Here is a 22,012-nt window from a genome sequence, read left to right as displayed (position 1 = left end):
AGACAAATTGCCTGAGAAACAGAACAAATATAAAAGAAATCATACATACGCACACAACCGAACACACAAACAGAAACAAAGCAGTTTTCTAGTGAAGAGGATACATCGCACTGAAAGAATGTATCTATACGATACAGGGTTTAGTGGACGGGAAAAGGCACAGAAAGAAGGGGAGACTGGACAAAGGCAGGAAGAGTTCGAGCACACGAGACCGGGCTTACCGATACACACACACACACAAACACACACACACACACACAAACACACACACACACACACAAACACACACACACACACACACACACATAATATATATACTGTCTTGTATTTAATAACAACAAAACAATGAAATAAATTTACGGCTTTCAAAGATGCAAGTCCCCAAAGATGCAGGAATTTACTAGAAATTTCTTTGATTTAAAAGTAAAATTAGTAAAACTTAGAGCTTCTTTGAAGCTATTATTGAGAGAAGTCCACAATTTAGGGCCGACAAAAGAGAACATGGATTTTGTAAAAATGGTCTTTCGTAGATAATGGAAAATGAAATTTATTAGATTGTCTGGTAGGATATTAATATACAGTTTTATTTCCAATATATATATATATATATATATATATATATATATATATATATATATATATATATATATATATATATATATATATACACAAGAGTCAAACAGAAGAGGGAGGCTGCATATGTGGGGATGATTTGTTAGTTTGTACATAAACTGTCCTAAATGTAAACAATGCAAATCATGTTTCTTAAATGTTATTTTCGTACGATTTGCATGGCATATCCATGATTCATTGAAAACAATACGAAGAAACAGGCTCTTTTTTGCAGTAATGGTATTCTTTCTAACGAATTTGTGTCACCCCATTAGGCGAGTATTCCATAATTTAGATAGGGTAAAATCAAAGATGAATAGAGCATTAGTAGAACATTGTAGGAGAACAAAATTCAACTTTGTTAATTACACCTATATGTTTCTATAAATAGTGCGGCAAATTGAATCAATACGTAAGTTCCAGGTAAGCTTATCAGCAAGAATTATCAAGAGCTTTATTGTGTTTTCTCTTTTTTTTTTTCAAATTCTAATCGAATGATTACAAAAAGAGAACTATCCTTCACTAAAATCATTTATACTTTGCACCAAAGCAGCTATGAATGATAGAGAGGAATCTTTAATGGTTGAAAGGTTCAGACATGTACTTGTAATTTCATGATATGTCAAAACGCATATTTTATCATATGCCTACTTTTGTGGAAAATGGAGGCTTTGTGAGAATATTGACATCGCATCATCTCAGTTAACAATAAATTGCACTAGGTTCCTATTCCAGTATATCAACACTTCGTGAAAATGTAAACCTTTCTCTTAAAAAGTAAGAAGAAAAAAAAAAGCTTCCCCTCAATGGACAAAAAGCAATGCTTGTGCAAACACACCCTCTTACCAAAAAAACAAACAAACAAACAAACAAACAAACACAAAATACCAAACACACCCAAATGAATAAATGTGAATCTAGCTGGTTTTACTATCATTACCAGTCACAATAACCATGGTAACTCGTTCACGTACAATGAGACAATTTTAGACGCTTGAGTAAAAATGACTTAAAGCGTGAGACATGGAGGCATCTCACTTGAAAAAACAAAAACAAAAACAAAAAACTTTTTCCTATAAAGAAAGCATAGTGTAAGAAAATAAATATTCAGAGGAATATGGACGAAAGACTCTTCTTCAACGTGTGCGTAATCACTTTTTATGGACGTTGACGGGGTGGGGGTGGGAGGGGGAAATGTACCAAGTTTAGTGTAATATGTGAGGGGACCTTTATTACGGAGAGGGTGTGGGGAGATTTTGCATTAATTTTCAACATTAAAATCCAGTGATCTGGTGATCACTTTGGGTGAAATGTTTGGACAAGTTATTTTTCAATTCGAAAAGAGCAAGACATTTTCAACATATCGAGAATTATTTTTCGGGAAATTTTATATTTGCTCCCCTCATAATTTCATGGGGGTGGGGACAACTATCCACCTCCCCTCCCCCCATGATGCCCCTGTTTTTCAGAGGAGGGAGCTGAACTGCATTTTTAGGATTCAAATAAAAGATATTTCGTAAACACTTGCTTGATTGAATTTGGGAAATTTTCAATCCCAAAAATGCATACTAAATCTAGGGGAACCAAGCGGGGAAAGGGTTAATATTGAAAGAGGGCTACTGCCCTCCCCCCCCCCCCCCCCCGCCATCGACGCACCTGGGGGTGTTTCATTAACGCTTGTCAGCGCCGACCACTGTCGGCGCTGACCAATTTCAGCAAAATCCTTGGTTTTGATTGGCTGAGATGCTCTGGTCACTGACTGTTACTATTGTCGTTTAATTTGTCAGCGCCGACAAAACGTTGATGAAACACCCCCCCCCCCCCCCATACAGTAAACGTACCGAAGTATGAACGTTCGTCCTTCAGTAAAATTCGTCCGACCCAAAACAGTGTTTGCCGCCACTTACGTTACAATGAAGAAAACTGGCTGAGACAAACATGGCTGCGCCCTTTGCACTTTCCTACACGTGATTAGTATAGGGTGAAGGACCACACAGCCACAGCACATTTTTAACGCATCACAGCTGAACCGAGTGCGATGAAAACTTTCCCATCGATAGAGTTTCCGGCACGAGTTTCTTGTCGAAGCCACGGTAACGATTTTGCCTTAACTCTTACCATAATACAAGGAATATAAAGTGTGATTTTAATCTACATATTAATTAAGTTTTGATTACAACTTGTCGAGCGAGGCGAGGGCGAGGCCCACTTGGTGCTGGTGGATAATTTACTGTCACTCAGCAGACTGTCTGTTTCTAGTTAAGTTAGCATGAATAGTTACTAACAGTTAGAACTAATTTGCTAGTTAGTATGATCATGACATATGGGCCTAATACATATTTTCTACATTATAGGCCCTATCACTGCACTGTAAGTTTACCAGTGTCGCGACAGCGCTTCGCACGGTCGGGCTATGATCAAATGATCAGCGATGGTACTGATCATGCTGATAGGTATCGTACAAAATTTTGACAACGTATAGGCGCCCTACCCCACAGGGCCCACACTTCACTTTTCTTGTCTACAGCCCTCCTGTGCACTCTGCACTGTTCAGTGAGTAGACCCTATTCAGATTACAGCTAACTGTTAGGCTAGATCCCTCTAGCTGTAGCAGCATGCCATGAGCTTGACCGAAAGATCAGTGTGTATCTGTCCGTCGGGGAATGTTCCGCGGAGACTGCGTCTGGCTTCACGGATCCCCTCCGTATACGGAGGACAGTGTTAATGGCAAAATATAAAAGAGTCCTCCAGACAGACGGATCTTTCTGTCTAGCCATGAGCATGATCATAGGGGTGTCGGTTTCAAAATACTACAAACTCAGGTGCTAAAGAAATATGGTAGGTTTTAAGTTTTTTGCCAGTATGCACCAGATCGCAAAATTTACAGCTGGCGGGGGCACATCCCCAAGCCCACACCCACTCCCCACTCAGTTGCTTCAAGCTTCGCTCCTTTAGGCGGTGCTGACTTGGTGCAACATCTCATGTACACTTGCACTCTGACCTTGGCATTGTTATGTTCGTTGTTTCTCAACTTGCAGGGGTGAATCCAGGAATTCTGTAAAGATGGGGCGCCTTTACAAAATTAAAGGGAGGGGCGCATGTGCCCCCCTCCATTTTTCTTTTTGTTTCTTTTGTTTTAAAAACAAATAAATAAAGGGGGGCGTGCGCCTGGTGTGCCCCCTCCTTGATCCGCCAATGGCTTAGATATAGTATGTTTGATTGTTTTGCTGCTGTGCTTTTCCCTTCTTTTATATGTGTTTAATTTGTCTGTTTGTAGAGATCCAGGCAGCAGGCTCACAGCATTGTAGAATTTTGCACATCTATGAATGCTGACCTGAGGGGATCAGCATTTATACCGATAATTTGGATTACATCTGACATGCAGAATGGGTGTTAGTGACTTTGTTGCCACTCTAAAGGACAACCCATACTTTGGGGCGGGATTCGGTCTCGTTGGAGTTGGGGCGCTGCTGGCTGTGGCCAAGAAGGGCATGCAGTATGGCAGCATTGCAGCGCGGCGCCACCTCTTGATGACCTTGGAGGTTCCGAGCAAGGACAAGAGCTACCACTGGCTCCTTCAGTGGATCACGCAGAACGCTCGTCATGCCCAGCACCTCAGCGTGGAGACCACCTTCACACAGAGTGAGAGCGGGAAGATCGACACCCAGTTTGACTTTGTGCCCAGTCCAGGGAATCACTATCTCAGGTAGAGACATCCCTCACTCATCAAAAAAAGAAAAGAAAAAAAGTAGATTCCCTGCCTAAAAGCATCATGGTCCATAGTTCTTCAAGGACATAGACTCAGCATAGTTTTTCAAGGCAATTTAGAGAGTAAACACATTGAAACCTTCGATTCAGTTTTTGACAATGTGCACAAGATTAGAGACCATATTTAGTCAGATTATTGTTATTGATTGATAGTCTGTTGCATTTTTTATTTTATTCATGTAATTCAAGAAAGATCACTTTATTTATGAGAATGCTTTGTGGTTTCATTTGCTGAAGTAGTAAAATGCTAGAAAGAAGAAAAAGCAAACTCTTTTCAACTTTCAAAGCAGAAGACTTCATTGTTTAAAAAAGGTAGTCTTTTCAAGTTTTCCTGAAGTTGTGTATTATACTAGAAAGTGGTGAAATAGTACAGTCCATGAGGCAGATGGTAAATTCTTAGAAAACTTCCAGAAAACACTGCTGATGTACAGGCCTTGTAAGTTGTAATGAAGTAATTGTAGTGATTTCAGACAGAAAAAGTCTGCAAGTATCACAACCAAACCATTATCCACATTCACGACTGTTTGGGCAGACTTCTTAATCTTGTCACGAAATTATGTTGGCTGAAAAATGTGAACGACAGAGCTGTGAGATATTTTTCTTCCAATCTTGGTTGCTATGCTGTGGATGTCCATCCCCTTCTCCGGCAGGTATAAAAACACATGGATCTTTGTCGAGAGAAATCGGGAGAAGCAGATGGTTGATCTTCATTCGGGCACGCCGTGGGAGACGGTCACTCTTACAGCAGTTGGGCGCAACAAAGAGCTCTTCTATGAGATCCTCAACCAAGGTAGAAGGAGATACTGCATGCTGACACTCTCAAGTCCTCAATCATCTCTAACCTTGCATTCTGTAGGACTACTGTGTGTTTACTGAGATTAGAATTGTTTTGACGCCAAGTCAGAATTCAGTTTTTCTAGTGAAAAAGGCATGCAAGTGAGAAAGACTAATATCAGAAATATCAGATATCAGAAAAGAAAGGAGGATGGTAATATTAAGGATAGTTGAGGGATCGAGACAGATGTTTTTTATCTATTGATAATTGGATAGAGAGACATGAAAATAGATGAGTCTCATAGGATGTCTTGAGAGATATTTGACTGGCGGGTATAAATAGTTAATTGTATGCACTATTGATATATTAGTAATAGTATTGCTGGCCCAATCGGGCAACTAAGATTCAAAGTGTATTGTTATGTTTCTTTTTAGTTTGGGCCAGTACATTTCTTTTGGGGGCCACCAATATTTCACCTTTAAGCTTTCTGGTGCCTGAGTAGACCACCAGAGAAAAAAAAACAAGTAGTGTCGAACCCTGCCATGGAACTCTGTGTATTAATCAGAGATTAACCTTTTCATGTTTCTTGCTAGAATGTTCTCATTGTTAAGCAGATTTGATTCTTTGACCCCCTTTGAAGTACCATCTGAAAGTACCATTAATATTTCCACATCCTTATGGATCAGAAAGATAGATTTGAACTCGCATCGTGCGACATTTCAACAATCAACATTCAGTTTCTTCTGCTATCTGTTCCAGTGGAAGAATGACCTTTATAGGTGTGAAATTGTGCTGGAAGTTCATGCACTGTTACACTTTCCGTGCTTGAAAGACGGCTCAGAATCCCTCGGATTGCCAGGTTTCAGGCAAGTGATAGGTTGAGACGAAGGCCCTGCTTTCTGTTGAGACTGGGTTCATCCACTCGTTCCCAAATGGATTCTTCGACATCTCACTCAAACTAATGTGCCTTTCTGTAAAGTGCAACTAGGTCCGTGGTGTTAAAGGAATAATTAGTCTCTTGGAGGTGTGTGTTCCCTTTCCGAGCCGTCTTTCAAGCACTGAAAGTGCGTTAGTGCAAGAACTTCCTGCGCAACTTCACACATATGAGAACCATTCTTCCACAGGAAAGATGCCAGGAAAGGGTGATTGTTAATTGATGAAACATCGCATGACCAGAGTTCAAATCCAGTTTTCCGATTATAATAATTTGGAGGATACACTTCGACTGCATGAATAATAATCTCCATCAGTTCACTTTTGACATTGTGTATTCAAAAGTTGCTTCAGTGATGGAAAAGTTAATTGTGAAAGATGCAAACCACAGACCATGACGATGTTACTTTTTACCTGTATGTAACTCTTCCTATTTTTTTATTGTGTCCTTCCTTTTTTTTTTTCTTGCCCCAGCTAGAGAGATGGCTCTCCAGAAGCAAGAAGGTAAGACCATCATGTACACAGCGATGGGAGCAGAATGGAGACAGTTTGGGTACCCTCGAAAGAGACGGCCCATCAACTCTGTCATCCTCGACCGCGGCATCTCGGACAGCATCCTAACAGATGTGAAGGAGTTCATCAACAACCCCAAGTGGTATTTTGACCGAGGTGAGGGTGAAGGCACTTAGTTTCTTACTAGCCCATATACAAAATGAAAAGGAGATTAATAGTTAGCATATTTACTACCAGGTGATCAAGATGGACATGACGTCAGAGAAACAAATGGATGAGGGAGTGTGTTACACAGTTGCTTTACTAACTGCAAGAAATTTTTTATCATGTACTCGTACCTCTTGTAACAATGTTTAATATTTCTATGAGTTGCGCATGTTTGTTGACATTGTACGAATGGTGGAAAAGTTTGTCACTTTTGCGTAAGACAGCAATACTGACTGCACGTTACAACTCAGAGAGCATGTGCTGTAAGTTCAATGGAAATGCTTTCCAGAAGCCATTCAAAGTGCTAAGAAGGGATCAGGGAGTACTGAAATTATGAAGAAAATACAGCATATTGCAAAGGGATGTTATGCTACTACATTCTTTACCGTGTTTTTTACCACTTTAATTTCTGTGGTTATAATGATTGTGCTGCACTTCAAGGCCTGTATTTACAAAAGTAGTTTTGTATTAAGTCTTTGAATTATGCAAATTTTGTTTGTGTGGAATCTATGTGTCATTGATGCATACATCAACAGACATCCAATGATAAACACTCATTACTATACTCGCTTGTATTAAAAAGATATGCTTATTTCCCCCTTGTTTTAGTCCATGGACTTAATTTAAACCTTGGATTTGATTTAAACTGCTTTTGTGCATTCTGGCATAGATGTTTGGCACAAATTGTTTCTTTACCGTCTCTAGCATAGGGATATGCAGTCACTTTGCTGTTGTTAGTAGAACTCAGTGTGTGGAAGTAAACCTAGACCCCGTTTACAGTGAGTGAAAAGGCCGGACTCGGCCCAGCCTTCCTTTCACTGTAAACGCTCAAAAGGCCAAATGCAGTACCAAAAACGGCCGCGCATTTGGCCAAGCTCTGGAGGTAGTCTTGGCCCGGGCTCAGCCCGGGCTCGGCCTGGCCTTTTCTCACTGTAAACACAAACTGGGCGAAATGTGGTACCAAACTGCGATCGGCGCGTTCCCAATAATCATTGTTTGTTTACAAGCAGAGCGCCACTACGACAAAATATTAAAAGGTTTGAATTGAAGCCCGGGCCAAGCCCTCCACTGTAAACAGACAAAATTGCGGGGCCGAGTACTACAATGCCTGGGCTCGGCCTGGGCTCGGCCCAGCCCTGCACTGTAAATGGGGTCCTAGTTTATCTGTTGATGTGTATTTACTATTTCTTATCTATATTTTTTTTTCTTTTTCTTTTTTTGCTGCAGGAATCCCATATAGAAGAGGGTATCTCCTCTATGGACCTCCTGGCTGTGGTAAAAGTAGTTTCATGTTAGTATCTTCTATGTTTGAAAGCTAACAAGTACTGCATACGCCAGACCTATTAAACAATTTTATAAGTGGTTGAATTTGTCATTAAAACATTGAGGACGAATCCTGGGTATACTCGGGCAAGTGTGTATGGAAAATGCGGGTTGTAGCAAAATCAGTCTATCCTCAACAGGTTAAGAAGCACAATGATGGAATAAGATATAAGTATATAGGACAGGAGTTAGTGATTTCTTTCCAAGGAGTTAATTCTGCAAATATCAGTCGACTCACGAAATATACAAGAATAAAACACTTTGATAAATTCTTCTCATAGACTGCGTTATTTAGTGGTGTTCTCATCAACAAGTTAGTATTTTTATAGATATTTATGATGAAAGGTACTTTTACCTTACAGTGTACAGTTCGTCTGCTATTTCTCAGCCAGATTTGATGTTACATGTGGACTACCCATTCTTTGCTGAGGTTGTGACATGTAGAGAAGTGTATCTTATTTTAAGTGCACTCAAAATAATCAATGTTGACATTTTTGTTATCTCAACTCAACTTTGTGTCACCATGCAATTTGTTGCTTGAAAATTTTGCTTATCATATTAAGGCCTTGTGAAAGGTACAGGCATTTTGGGTTGTTGCAGTAGACTTTATAATGTTTCCTGATGATAATTCTGTTTCTGTGTGATACTTCCATATGCCAGCATGGCCCTGGCAGGCGAGTTGCAGTACAGCATCTGTATGATGAACCTCAGCGAGCGAAGCCTCTCCGACGACCGCCTCAACCACCTCATGAACGTCGCTCCCCAGCAGAGTATCATCCTTCTAGAGGACATCGACGCTGCATTCATCAGCAGGGAAGAGGCTGAAGACCGTAAGCACTGACCAGACTCTACATTTCAATTTACTTTCGTTTTAGCTAAATGGTATACAGAATCAAAGCTGATATGGCTATTATGGATTGTTTAGACAGGGCTGCACACTGACTCATTTGGTCGGACCAGTAGGCAGTCAGTTTTTTCATCTTTTTACAGGTCCATTCCTGAAAAAGTTACTGGTCTGACAGTGATATTTATTGGTCAGGGACTGTTGGATTAGTGCCAGTATGCAGCATTGGTTTAGAGGAAAATCCCATCCTGATATTGTGTTGCTTTGTATGAAAACCGAAAAATCAGATAGATCTCTGAAAACTGGGGGAGACATCGGACACTTAAAAAAGTAATGACTTATAAAGTTTTGCAAATAAGACAAAGTGGCAACTCTGTGTGATGTAGGCATGGAGCAGCTCTTCATTCAGATTCTGCACACAAAAATTCACTAATTTTCATTTTCTCTTAATAAAAACTGTTGTTGTACTTGTTCTTGGTATATCATAAGAGTAATATGTTTATTGTGTACCCTCCTGAGTGAATAATTTCTGTCTGTGCCAAAATATGAGACAAAAACAACATTTTGTGAAATTTTGTGTACAAAATGAATGAAGAGCTGCTCAACACCTGGGTTACGTAGTGCTGCCATTTTGTCTTACACTCTAACTTTACAATTCATAATCTTTTTATTCACCCTATTTTTACACCAAATTCTACTCTGATTTTTTTTTTCCTGTTTTCATACGAACCAAAATAATGATCAGAATAGAATTTCCCTTTTACTGTTAGAAGATATGAAAGCTTTGTTTGCATTCAACAGCAGTCACATTTTGTGTCATGAGAGCATATTTGATTTTCATTTCTCAGCTCGCTACCAGGGAATGAGCCGAGTTACACTGAGTGGTTTGTTGAATACACTGGATGGTGTGGCATCGACTGAGGCCAGAATAGTCTTCATGACCACAAACTACCTCGAGAGGTCAGTGGAACCCTAAAAACACCCAGTCCAACAAAATTTTTGTTAGCACAGTGTACCATATGCATCGGAAGGATTCTTTCAATTTTCTATCAATATTGAGTATACCAAGTTTGCATGGAGTCACCTTGGATTAGGGGAGTAGAGTTACAGTGTACCATGATGCTCAAATTAAAGGCTTTTTTTTTGTATGTGTGCAATAAGCAATTGCAGTAAGCAATTGATGGTAGATTAAACTAGCTAGTAGCATATTACAGTGCACCTCTGCACTGTATGTAACCGTAATGGAACACGGTTATAACGAAATCCTCCGTACAATGAGGTAGAAGTTCAGGTTCCAAACTTGTCATCTACAGTGCACTCCTGTTATAAGGAACACAGTTGTAACCAAATTCTGGTTACAACGAGGTAGAAATTCAGACTGCAACACCATCCGATCTATATTTTTTATTGTTTATTCATTTAGTTATATGAAATTTTGGTATAATGAAAGAAAACTGCCAGTCCTGAGGACTTCGTTGTAATGGAAGTCCACTGTATTTATCTTAAAATACTTAACTGTTCAGCTGTAGGAAAATTTTGAATATGATGAAAGAAAACTGCTGACCCCGAGGACTTGAGTATAATGAGAGTCACCTGTACATCCACTTGTGCTCTCGTTATGAATGCCATTTGCTCTGTCATGACATTCGAGAGCTGATGGCAATGCATGAACTGATTTCAAACATGAAATAAGATTTAAAGGGCAATTCCAGACCAGCTAAAAGTTAGTGTGAAAAGAAAGAGGAAAATTCTAAAAGCACAATGGTGAAAATTTGATCAAAATCAAATAAAAATGAGGAACATTATGAAAGTGTGAACTTTTGCTAATTTTCAAAAATCAGTTCTTTCACAGTCAGTATGCAAATGAGTGAGTTGATAATGTAATTGCCTCACAATTTGCCGGAGCGATTTAAGAGATCGTAGATATTGTCAAACCAGCCCAGTGTCACATCAAAGGAATGATCCACTCTTACTCTTTTATTCAAATTGGTTGCCCATTCAAATGGACATGCCCCTCCCTTCCCCTTCCTTGATGGTAACCAGTGCTAGAGTCTTTCAGACTGATAGCCCTTTTCTCCTGTCAAAACATGTTTGTACTTCACTGTGAGTACCAATTAAGCCTTTGTCTAATCCTTTTGGTAGAGTTTCAAAGTTTCTAGATCAAGAAGAGGAACATCTGTTGTCCTCTCACTCATAAAAATTTTAATCTCATTTTCTTTAAAGGCATCGTTAACCATTGTGAGCAGTGATTTTAAAAATGTTTGAGTTACACATTTGATGCATATGAGTCGGTCAGTTGAATCTCAAAACATCCTGCATGACCTATCATATGATATAAGGAGATATCGCCACTTTTCTCAATAAACCATAATTTACTATTATTCACATTTTGTATATTTAACAATACTTTGCTTAAAGGGATGGTACAGTGTTGGTGGAGATGAAAATTGGGCTCTAACTTTTTTGCGAGATACCGAGAAAACACTTATGAATAGTACAAAGCATACCATTTTAAGAGGAATTCAAACTTTATTTGATAAAAATTGGGTTTGGAATAGCTGAAACATCCAAAAACAAGTAAAACGAAATCATTGTAATAAAGTGTGGGTCCCATACTTTATCAGGATCGCTCTCTGTTTTGGATATCTCGGCCATTTCAAAACCAATTTTCATCAAATAAACATTGAATCCCTCTTGGAATTACACGCTCTTTCATATTTCAGAAGAGATTTCTCACTATCTCACCCCAAAAAAAAAAAGATAAAAACCTGAAGTTGAGGACGGTTTGATTTTGCTACAGCACGCATTTCCCATAGACACCTGCCCGAGTATACTCGGGACTCATCCTCAACGGGTTAACATTGATTATACTAATTACAATTTTTACATTAGTTGTTTCTATCCCTTACATTTTAGAACTATTTTGAAACACTAAAACTGGGGTTTTTGTTTTATTTGCAAATGGTAAATAATGCCTTTGATCTCTGTCTGTGATCCTCAGACTGGACCCAGCTCTCATTCGTCCCGGCCGAGTGGACCTCAAGCAGCTGATTGGTCATGCCACAGAACACCAGCTGGTCCAGATGTACTCACGTTTCTACCCGGAGCTTGCAGCCGACCACGCCGAGGAGTTTGCCGCGAGGGCGCTGTCACGCAATCGGCCGATCAGCATCGCTGCTGTCCAGGGCTTCTTCATGGTACACAAGAACGACGGACTTGCAGTCATCGAACACCTGGACGATCTGTGGAAACGGTGATGATGTGATGTCTGTGCCTTGAGCACAGAGGACAGGAACTGACGAACATGACGTGGCATAAAATTGACAGCAGAGAATCTCTAGAGAAATACTGAGTGGATGTTGTGTCGCATGGTGTAATGTCAAGGTGGAGAATCTCCTCTGGAATACCAAGTTGCCATCTTGTTATGGATGGAGTGGAAGATGAAGCTTGTTCAGATATTGCTGTGTTGACATTACATGGCATGATGGGAGAATAGGATCTCCAGAGCTCCAATCTCTTGTGAGATGGTAGGTTATGTCATGAGACAGAGCTGGTTGATGTCATGTGACATAGCATGAGAATAATGAAATTCAGCTCCTCGTGAAAAATTTTAAATCTGTGTTACTTGACATGGCTGGATGGTTGAAGCAAAGTACCTTCAGAAAGCCTGTTTTATGTGGTGAAGTTAGTATGCGACTATGTGACAAAGGTAATTGTGATTTCTACGTTGACTAGTGGCATGTGATGTGTGTCAACCGCTGAATAAAATCTGGCTGTCAATCCAAAACTAATTGTAGATGCCCAAATCAATAGCAGCAACATTAGCACCAGTATGTTACAGTCTAGCTGGCCAGCAAGAATGCCATCTCTGGCAGTGCAGACACAGAGCAACTATGGTTTAAGTGCATTAGTCTCTGATTGGAACTGATAAACAGATGAAGCTCATGAAGGTGGTTTAATCCAAAGGTGGTTTAATCCAAAACCATGGTCTAGATGTAGTTCATGTACTAAAAATAGCATGAAAAAGGCGTACATCACATAAGCATGTAGCATCGCATGGTTGTCATGGGAAAGGTCTGTTGTTGGGTGTGATCTGTCAGACACATTTATGCGGAGAGAAATTTGCATGAGCCATGTACTAAATTTAAACCACCTTCGTGAATATTGGCTATTGAGTTTTGCTGTCATCTGAAAATTAAATTGAGGTTAAATTTTTCTGTCTTCATAACATAAATGTTTACCCATATCATGTTTTCTGGTGTCCTAAATTCTAAAAATCAATGCTGGCAATGTGGCTTCTGAACTATATGCACAGACATTATCCACACTTTGATAGCAAAGGTAAAGCTGTTGAAGTTTGTGTAATTAAAAATGAAAAAAAAAAAGAAGATAATCATGCTCATGGGTTTATCAATGTATAGAGTGCTTGTCATCAGGTTCCATCGTAATATCATAGGCAGTTTACTACACTGGAAGATCTCAATTTCTTCATCTTGAAGGAAGCGTTGATCACAACTGTAGTCTTTGCATCTGATTAACAAATTGCCCTACATCAATGTAAATAAGCACTGAATTGCGATCAATTCAGGGCTTATTTACGTTGATGTAAGGCAATTTGTTAATCAGTTGCAATGAAAACATCTCGATGGAAGAATTTCATGAATTTGAACTTTAGGTCTTTGCCTACCCTTGTGCCTCATATGCACATTCCATGACATTGGTGCACTTTTTCATCATCAATCTGTCAATTCATGTGTACTGAGATTGCCAGGAACAGAGAGAATCTACCTGTAGGCACGAGATTGGTTGGGGGGAGGGGTGCTGTTTGTCCTGTAGCCCAATAATCTGGGCAGATGCAGCTATAATACTGTCTTTGCTGGTACGCTAAACGTCCGATGCCGCGAGACAGTCATCTTTCATGAACAATACGTCTGATGCGGTAAGACTATGAACACAGCAAACATCCACTGCTTGTGTTATATTCACTTGTGTTGCTTTAGTCATTATTTTCTTATTATCGACTATGAATTGGTGGTAGTTCTCATACGAAAAGCTGTCACCGGTTCAGTCGATAATAAGAAATGACGAAAGCAAGATGAATGGATGTAGGTGGTGGATGCTTCAATTGTTCGTAGCCTCCCTGCATCAGACGTATTGCTTAGCAAAGATAAGTTTGCCGCATCAGTCATTTAGCGTAACAGCAAAGAAAATAGCTTCATCCCTGCCAAGATTATATGCTATCCCTCCCACGGTAAGGACCTTTACCATTTGTTAGCTGTAAATCATGCAGTCTGGTGAATACTGAATATGATATTTTGCTTATACGGCTGTACTGAAAAAAATAAGATCGTCCCAAAATGTCGCTATTTTGGTTGAACATTTGTTTTTGTCTGTCTTTTTTTTTTTCTTTTTTTTTTGTGGGTGTGAGAAATAGCTTGTTGGGCATGTTTGCGTGAGAAAGACTCCTAAGGCATAACTGTCACACCCAATGCACGAGATTTGGTAGGTCTGCGAATAAAAGATAAGAAAAAAAAAACCCCAAAGATGGGAGTTATTATGAATTTGAGATGAAGAGATTGGTAGTAACTCTTGACTTTAATAATAATCACGTCAATAGTAGTAGTAGTAGTAGTAATAATAATATTAATAATAATAAAAAAAAAATAATAATAATAATTATTATTATTATTATCATTATTATTGTTATTGTTATTGTTGTTATGATTTTTCATTAGCACCTTCATATCGCAGTGCATGGTAGGCCTCGTTTCGTTTGCTTGTCAAAATGGTTGCCGTGCAGTTGAATTTTATCAAATGAGAAGGATTTGCATCATCATTTTATTCAGCAAATAATACCATTTAGTTTAAACAATAGTATAATTATCCAAACCCAGTACAGTGTACCTTTGAAACAGTCCAAATGTGTTTGACACATTTCAAAGGTACCTTGTGAGGGTAATTCTTACTAATGCCCTCAATGATGTGTATCATCTGTATACATGTACTACATTTTGTATTCCATGGCTCCCTTCTACACCACCTGCCTATTCCTTTGCATCTAAAAAAAAAAAAAAAAAAAAAAAAAAAAAATGAAAATCCAAGACAGCCCACTCCAAATAACACTGACAACCTTGTTTTGCTTTAAAAAAAAAAAAAAAAAAAAAAAGAAGCACATTTTTCTGGAATGATGTTCAACGTGCTGCTGCCACCAGAGAATGTTATATTTAATAATTTTTTTTTTCTTCTGTAAGAATCTTCTCAAACTAGCATGTATGCAATCAAATACAGTAAAACCCATCTATTATGACCACTGTCTATAGCACCCATCTGCTGTACGTGACCACTAAACACAATTCCCTCAAGAGAAAAGCATATTAATGACCCTGTCTATAGCGGCTACCTGTCTCCAACGGCCACTGTATTCATCTCCCTTGAGTGGCCGCTATAGACAGGTTTGACTGATAACACACACACAGTCATCAGACAAAGGTTCGACATACAGACCACATAAGGACTATGCGTGTATCAATAAAGCAATGGATTCTTTTAAACCATGGAATGCCTGACATCACAAACAAGGTACAGTATACAAAAGGATAATAACTTCACCATAGGGTGCCTTCAATGAAATGAAGAGTACTGTCTTTATTTCAGTGTCCCTGAAATTTCTTTTCAAATACACAGTGTATTTTTTTCCCCAAATTGCCAACATTCCATTTTGCCATTAATACTGTAAAAGCAAAAATTTTCACACAAGTTTTGCACCAGGTAAGATGAACTTCCTGTGTTTTCAATTCCAAATCAAAATGTAAAATGGTACGGTAGTATTACATATAATAAGTAAAAAAATTGCATGCTGTTATATTTGTGCTAGTTTCATGTTGCATGAAATGCATGAAAATTTCCACTTTTACAGTAACTTAACAATGGAAGATACCATTTTCCCTAGTTTTCACCATTGAAAAAAAAAAGGATGAACACATGATGTACTATTGTACAAGCATTTTAAATCAATTTCTAATCTCACTGTTCAAAAATTGAATTCAAAATGCGTTCTTGATTATGGAGACAAAAGGGAAATATTTTGTACCAACAGGAACTGAAAACTTGATGATTGGCATTCTGCCAGACTGACACATATCGTGTGGGGTGGTTGCAGAGCCAGGGGATTTGTACTTTCATAATACATGTACTCTGTGATACATGTGATCAAAACTATACATTCTACTCAAGGCTAGACATTTTAAAGAGAAAGTTCAGCTATAAGTGGATGATTATCAAGGTGAAATCAGGTGAAATAATGAAATAGCACTTTTAAAGTCTGCTTTAGACTGGATAATCCTCACATGTCACACAGGAAAAACAATATTTTACAATCAACTACAATGAACACATACAGTGTATCAGCAGCAGACTACAAACAGAACACAAAACAAACAAAATGCAGTTAAGCTTTCCCAACCTGGCACTTGACCTTTCACCCCCAAATATTAGATTATATCAGACTGTTATCAACTATACATGATTATACATACTAGTAACTTGCTCATATTTGATATGCTGACAGTAAATATTTTGAAAGATAAATTGTATTTATAAACAAACACGATGGCAGTTAGCATTTGAAGAGAGGTTGAAGGAAATCTCTACCCATCATTAACCTAGGTAGTTGTTAACAACACAAGCACAGCCAAAGAGACAGTGTACAACTCCGTGAACTTGTGAATCTGTACAGATCAGATAGCAAGTAAACTGTGTTACAACTCCTCTTATAAACTTTTCATTGTACAGTACACTCCCATTGTCATGAAGTCGTCCGATGTTATATCGAAATCTTGTTACAGCTGAACAGTCAAGTATAGAAAGATGCGTAGATGATAATTTTGGAACCTAAATTTTTACTTTGTTGTAATAAGATTTTCTTCGTAACCGTGTTTGTTAAAATGGGAGTGCACTGTAGGCAATATGGATCAATGATTAATTGATCTAACAATTTAACATTGCTAATTTTACATTGCAGCTAATAAAGCAATGAATGCTTTTAGCAAGCAACCATACGACCAATAGTTCTAAGTTCCCTATAAAGGACACAGGCAATGCGGATAAAGTGCCCTTCCAAGGGGCACAACCGCTGCAGCCAGGGGACTTGAACCAAGGACCCTGTGACTGGCAGTCTGTGGTCTTATCCACTGACCCACTAAAGCTTCTTAACTACAGTATGCACGACATCAACAAACCAAATTCTCATATACAGTGGACTCCCATTATAACGAAGTCCTTGGGACCAGTATTTTTCTTTTGTTATATCGAAATTTTGTTATAACCGAACAAATAAACAAGAAAAAAGCATAGAACGGATAATATTGCGGCCTGAATTTTTATTTCGTTGTAACTGGAATTTCGTTATAACCATGTTCGTTATAAAGGGAGTGCACTGTATTTCCATACATTTCAGCCACATTTAACTTGCTTCAATTTCAAAATGAAAGCTCCTGTGTCTTATTTCAAATCCATGGTATTTTCCTTCTTTTTTTCTTTTTTTAAAAATAAACCTCATTTGCCTCTCCTTACTAAAAATTACTGAATTACAATGAGGTAGTTCCAGAAACATACAATTTTTAACATAAGCAAAACCCGTGCTGAACTGATTGTCATGGAAGACAATATGGCCAGTGGATGTTTTTTTTTTTTTTCTCTCTCTCTATCTTCTATTTTTTTTTTTTTTTTGAGGGGGGGGGGGGGAGAAACTAAAATTCTCCTCAATTATGATAATGTCACATCTGAGGTAGCTCTCTGCCAAAAGTTACTATGATATCCTTTACATTCCCAAAGTCAAACTAAAAAGGCTACCAATATGGAAAAAAAAAATAAAGAGGAAGGAAAAAGGAGAGGACATCACTGATTAAAGGAAGGCCTGGCCTTCTTCTGAGCCTCTTGGAATGCAACTGCCTCCTGTCCAGAAACGTGGCGCACTACATCTACCCGGTACATGTTGAGAGAAAAGAGAGCCGGGATGCGCTCCCGCAGACCCATGTTCCTGTAACTCCGGTGCTTCTCGGCGCTACAGGAGTAATCGGGAAACAGGTGAGGAGGACTATCCAAGCTGATGTGTGGGCTGAACGCCTTCGCGAATCGGTACGTGAATTTGATGTTGATCCGACAGAACAGCACATCGTGGGACGCTGGGGCGAACACATACACCTCCTTCTTGAATGGTGCATCCACCGGTGTGGCAGTGTCACTGATGAGCTTGTTGATGGTCTGATGAAGCGTGGTGCGACCCGCATCCCCCATGTCCAGGATTTCAAACCGGTGCGTCAGATTGGCGGCTGCGCTGCTGTCACCAGTGATGTCCTTCCCCCCTTGCATAGCCAGGAGGTATTGGGGAGGAGGAGGGGTGTGGTAGAAGACAAAGTAATAGGAGGAAGGATGCTGCCCTACTGGTGCTGTTACCATGGATCGGATTTCTCCTAGGGCTGGTACAACGCCACCCTGGAGCATGCAGCCAAACACCACACTAAAAAGAGCGTTCCACACAATCCATGGGACATTGGGCATACCAGTAACAGGAAAGACAACATAATTTGCATAGAGGAGAACTAATGGTATCAGTAGAGGCAAAAGAAGCTTTGGATCCTGGACAGGGAACAGTGAGAACACAAGGAGAGGGGTTGTGAATGAAAGGACTAGAAATGCTCGACTTGTTGAGGACGTTATTGAGTCTCTGTCCTCACTTTCTTGCCCGCTGTACACCTGGTAAACTTCAGACAGAAAACTTAGCACGAGGGGGAAGAAGAGTAGAGGCAGGTTAAACAGCAGGTGTGTCGTCTTTGGTTTGATCTCAAACACAGCATCAAAGCAGTTGAGTTTTAAGAAATTGAAGGGGGCCACAGTCAAGTTGTTAAACAGATCCATGTTGAGATTTTTAAGCAACAGCTTGTGGTCAAGGAGGATCTCTGCATCAAGGCTTCCGTAGAAAACAGAGTCCATCAGCAAAAGGAAGGTTGCCATGGTAACAACTCCTGGCAGCAAGGAGACAATGTTTGAGAGGATAGTGTGCAGTGCCGTCACTCCAAACTGTGATGCTGAGCCGGTCAGCCAGAACACCATTGGAATGAGTGCGAATATGAAGAAGGATGGATGATTAAACGTGCCTTCCAGAACGAACACGCCTAGCCAGAAGCCATGATTAGGATTCTGCACAGGGGCTTCCTTTCCTTTGCCATCTGTCTGACGCACAAATTGGCTCCTACGCGAATCAATGACCAGCAGCAGCAACAGGGCAAACGTGGACACACTGATGACGTGGGTCATGTTTCGGGTGAGGAAGACGAGTGTCACGAATGAGCTCCCAAAGATAGTGAGGCAAGTCGCTGCATCGAGGTCTAGGATCTGGCATGTTTTGTAGAGACAGGCATCACTTACAAGAGACACAACTGCCATTATCAGGCGTGGTGCAACGATGAGACTATAAGCTGTGATCTGCACTAGACCAAGTCCACTCAGTCCTTTGAGAAGGTGGAAACCCAGTCCCGCCGTGATGTATGGGAAGAATATCGTGGTTTGAGGCTTACTCTCCTCATAGCCAGAAGCTGGAGGACTGTCAAACCCAAATATTCGAGCTGAATGGCAAAGAAAAAAAAAAACAAATACACACAGAAATATGAAAAAAAAGGTCATAGAATTAATGATCTATAATCTTGCTTATCAATCAAGAGCATATAAAACGTTGAAGCCGAACCAAAAGTGGTGATAATGACCTTTTCACTTGGACACTATGGTCTGCATTAGAAAAGCACTTGATTCGTGGATCTACAAGCTTGTCATTTCGATTCTAGCCAACTCTTCCATACGCATAGTTTTCACTAATTGATTTGTGTGTGTGTATTTGTTGTTGTTGTTGTTGCTGCTGCTGTTGATCTTGTTGGAGAAGGTACAAAGATCAAGATTGAATTATTTGACTCGTATATCATATTGATTAAATCTTGAGCAATCCGAAATATCTAATAAGTACACACAAGCCCCCCCCCCCCCCCCCCCACAAAACAACATATCATGGATCTCCTAGTATCCAATCTTTGCCATGAATTGTTACACTGAGCTTCCCTTTCCAACATAAGCTGACCATAGTGACTATAAAACAGGAGTAACTCTCCAGTCAATGCAACAAAGACTCTTGTCATTTTAGTCAAGACTGCCAGTGCCTAAATAATATCAAAACTAGAATAACTAGGTACATTTTAAAGAAAACAAACATGAAATTCCTTCCCTGTACTCATGTGAAGATGTCCCGTGTGTAATAGAATAAAATATAAAGGTGAAGTAAGTATCTGGATAATATAAAAGTGGGAACTTTTGCTTGATTAATTTTTCATGCTAGGGCAATTTCATCAAACATCAACTCACACTAATTGTTTGTTATTTTCGCAGATGAGTTTTGTTTGTTTTTTTTTTTGCTTGTATTCACAAAACATCTATGGGAAATCTTTGCATTCTGTATTTTTTGGTGTGCACTCAGTTGTGTGAACTTTGCAAAAAACAAGGAACTGCAATGCCACTCACCTGCTAGAGTGTTGGTTCCTTCAAAAAATTCAGCTGGGTCGACATAGCCCATCTGTGGCCAGAGGCACCAAACAAACCGCAGCAACACCAGGGCACCCCAAAGCTTGTAAGATCCCGTCATTGTGCACTGTTCAAAACCACCGACCTGCCAGACACTGTGCAAAATTACATAACAGGTGGCACAGGGAAAGCTTGTAGACCAGATTTATACATAGGCAAGACTCTTGATACATAATTCCAGTTGGTGCCATAAACATACAGACCAATGACCCCCCCCCCCCCATCATAATCCCCACCCCCTCCCAAAAAAGTCAACCGATAATTATTAAAATCAAACAAAACTGTTAATTCTGAAGTCACAGTTGATTGATTTCATGACCAGAGAAAATTCTCACATTATCATGATTATCAGGCCGTCTGTCTAGATCTAGACTCTAGGTCCCAAAGAATACTGGTATCTCATGTGAAAATCAAGTTGGCGAAAGAGTACGGGTACGGTTGAGGTGCGGCCCTGGCTCCATCACCACCCCTCCCCTCCAAGTCAAGGGAGCACATGATCATCATGAACTTGAACTCTTCAAGACAAGTGAAGCCAGACTGCAGACAGACTTGACAGCGAAAATATTCTCTCTCTCTTTTCTTCTTTTTTTTTTTTTGGTCTTTTTTATCAGTATTTTGGCCAACATTTTTCTCTTCACATCCCAACGCAACGGCCCTGTAGCTAGCCTGGCCGGGCCCATATAATTATTAGAACGGTTATTGCAGATTACACGACCGCGATGCCGTTGTAAATTACGGCGAGTAATTTAATTTAATTTCACAAACACAAAGATCTATATATGGGGCTGCATATCAGGCTCTTGTCCTCTTGTACCAATGTCACGTGTAACGACTATAAACATGAAGGTTTCTGGGTAAGGAAACACAGTTTCAATAGTCCAACACGTCTGCTACAACTGTTAATCTTGCACAAAGAAGGAATTACCTCGTTACCTACCTACATGTACTTTACGAAGAGGCTCAGGCGTTTAATTCTGCCGCTATGCGCTAACTTAGTGACCGATCACCGTGCACGAGTAGTCAACAGTCGACTACCTGCGCGTGGATATACCGTACGTAGTTGCGTACGAGGGCGCGTGTTAAACCCACGCGAGCGTCAGGCTCAGCTCCACGCACGATCCCCAGGTACCTCGATTGGTGTAGGCGGGGCTCTACAAACAACCGGCCTGGCGTGCGTGCGAGCTAGGGTAATCAATTTTTATTTATCAGACTATTAGTATTTACCAACTTGAAAATAGAATTCACGTAACTAAATAAATGTAGGGAAAAAACAACATATGAACATACTATACAACGGGGGGGGGGGGGGGGGCATTTCATGAAGCGTTTACGTCGGATATTTTTTTCTGACAAGCTGTTAGAAGCTACTGAGATCCTTCTGATCCTGCATCTGATTGGCTGAGAGTAATTTTGTC

General features: G+C 39.8%; 2 protein-coding genes across 2 annotated transcripts; one reads left to right on the top strand and one right to left on the bottom strand.

The window, feature by feature from the left end:
- Positions 1–2,565: 2,565 nt before the first annotated feature.
- LOC140244149 (mitochondrial chaperone BCS1-like) lies at positions 2,566–14,566 on the top strand. The gene is made up of 8 exons (XM_072323779.1): positions 2,566–2,705; positions 3,890–4,318; positions 5,031–5,170; positions 6,563–6,757; positions 8,036–8,099; positions 8,792–8,961; positions 9,824–9,935; positions 11,977–14,566. Exons 2-8 carry the CDS (start codon positions 3,999–4,001, stop codon positions 12,230–12,232), a joined length of 1,257 nt encoding a protein of 418 aa, XP_072179880.1. The 5' UTR covers positions 2,566–2,705; positions 3,890–3,998; the 3' UTR covers positions 12,233–14,566.
- A 3,110-nt stretch (positions 14,567–17,676) lies between these two features.
- On the bottom strand, positions 17,677–21,606 carry LOC140244160 (GPI mannosyltransferase 4-like). Its single transcript, XM_072323790.1, has 3 exons — positions 21,535–21,606; positions 20,538–20,692; positions 17,677–19,597 (listed from the first exon to the last, which is right to left on the bottom strand). The coding sequence occupies exons 2-3, from the start codon at positions 20,656–20,658 to the stop codon at positions 17,871–17,873; spliced, it is 1,848 nt and encodes a 615-aa protein (XP_072179891.1). The 5' UTR covers positions 20,659–20,692; positions 21,535–21,606; the 3' UTR covers positions 17,677–17,870.
- Between the last annotated feature and the right edge of the window lie 406 nt (positions 21,607–22,012).

Source organism: Diadema setosum, chromosome 21, assembly GCF_964275005.1.
Source record: "Diadema setosum chromosome 21, eeDiaSeto1, whole genome shotgun sequence".
Taxonomy (NCBI): domain Eukaryota; kingdom Metazoa; phylum Echinodermata; class Echinoidea; order Diadematoida; family Diadematidae; genus Diadema; species Diadema setosum.
Note: the sequence above shows the minus strand (reverse complement) of the source record. Positions and strands in the feature narration are given on the sequence as shown.

Bases quoted from the DNA above. Each gene is read 5' to 3' on its own strand.
- LOC140244149 (XM_072323779.1), top strand. From the start codon at position 3,999: ATGGGTGTTAGTGACTTTGTTGCCACTCTAAAGGACAACCCATACTTT. The intron at 6,758-8,035 runs GTGAGGGTGAAG...TTTTTGCTGCAG, and splicing joins CAAGTGGTATTTTGACCGAG to GAATCCCATATAGAAGAGGG. The intron at 9,936-11,976 runs GTCAGTGGAACC...TGTGATCCTCAG, and splicing joins ACCACAAACTACCTCGAGAG to ACTGGACCCAGCTCTCATTC.
- LOC140244160 (XM_072323790.1), bottom strand. From the start codon at position 20,658: ATGACGGGATCTTACAAGCTTTGGGGTGCCCTGGTGTTGCTGCGGTTT. The intron at 19,598-20,537 runs GTGAGTGGCATT...TTTGCCATTCAG, and splicing joins AGGAACCAACACTCTAGCAG to CTCGAATATTTGGGTTTGAC.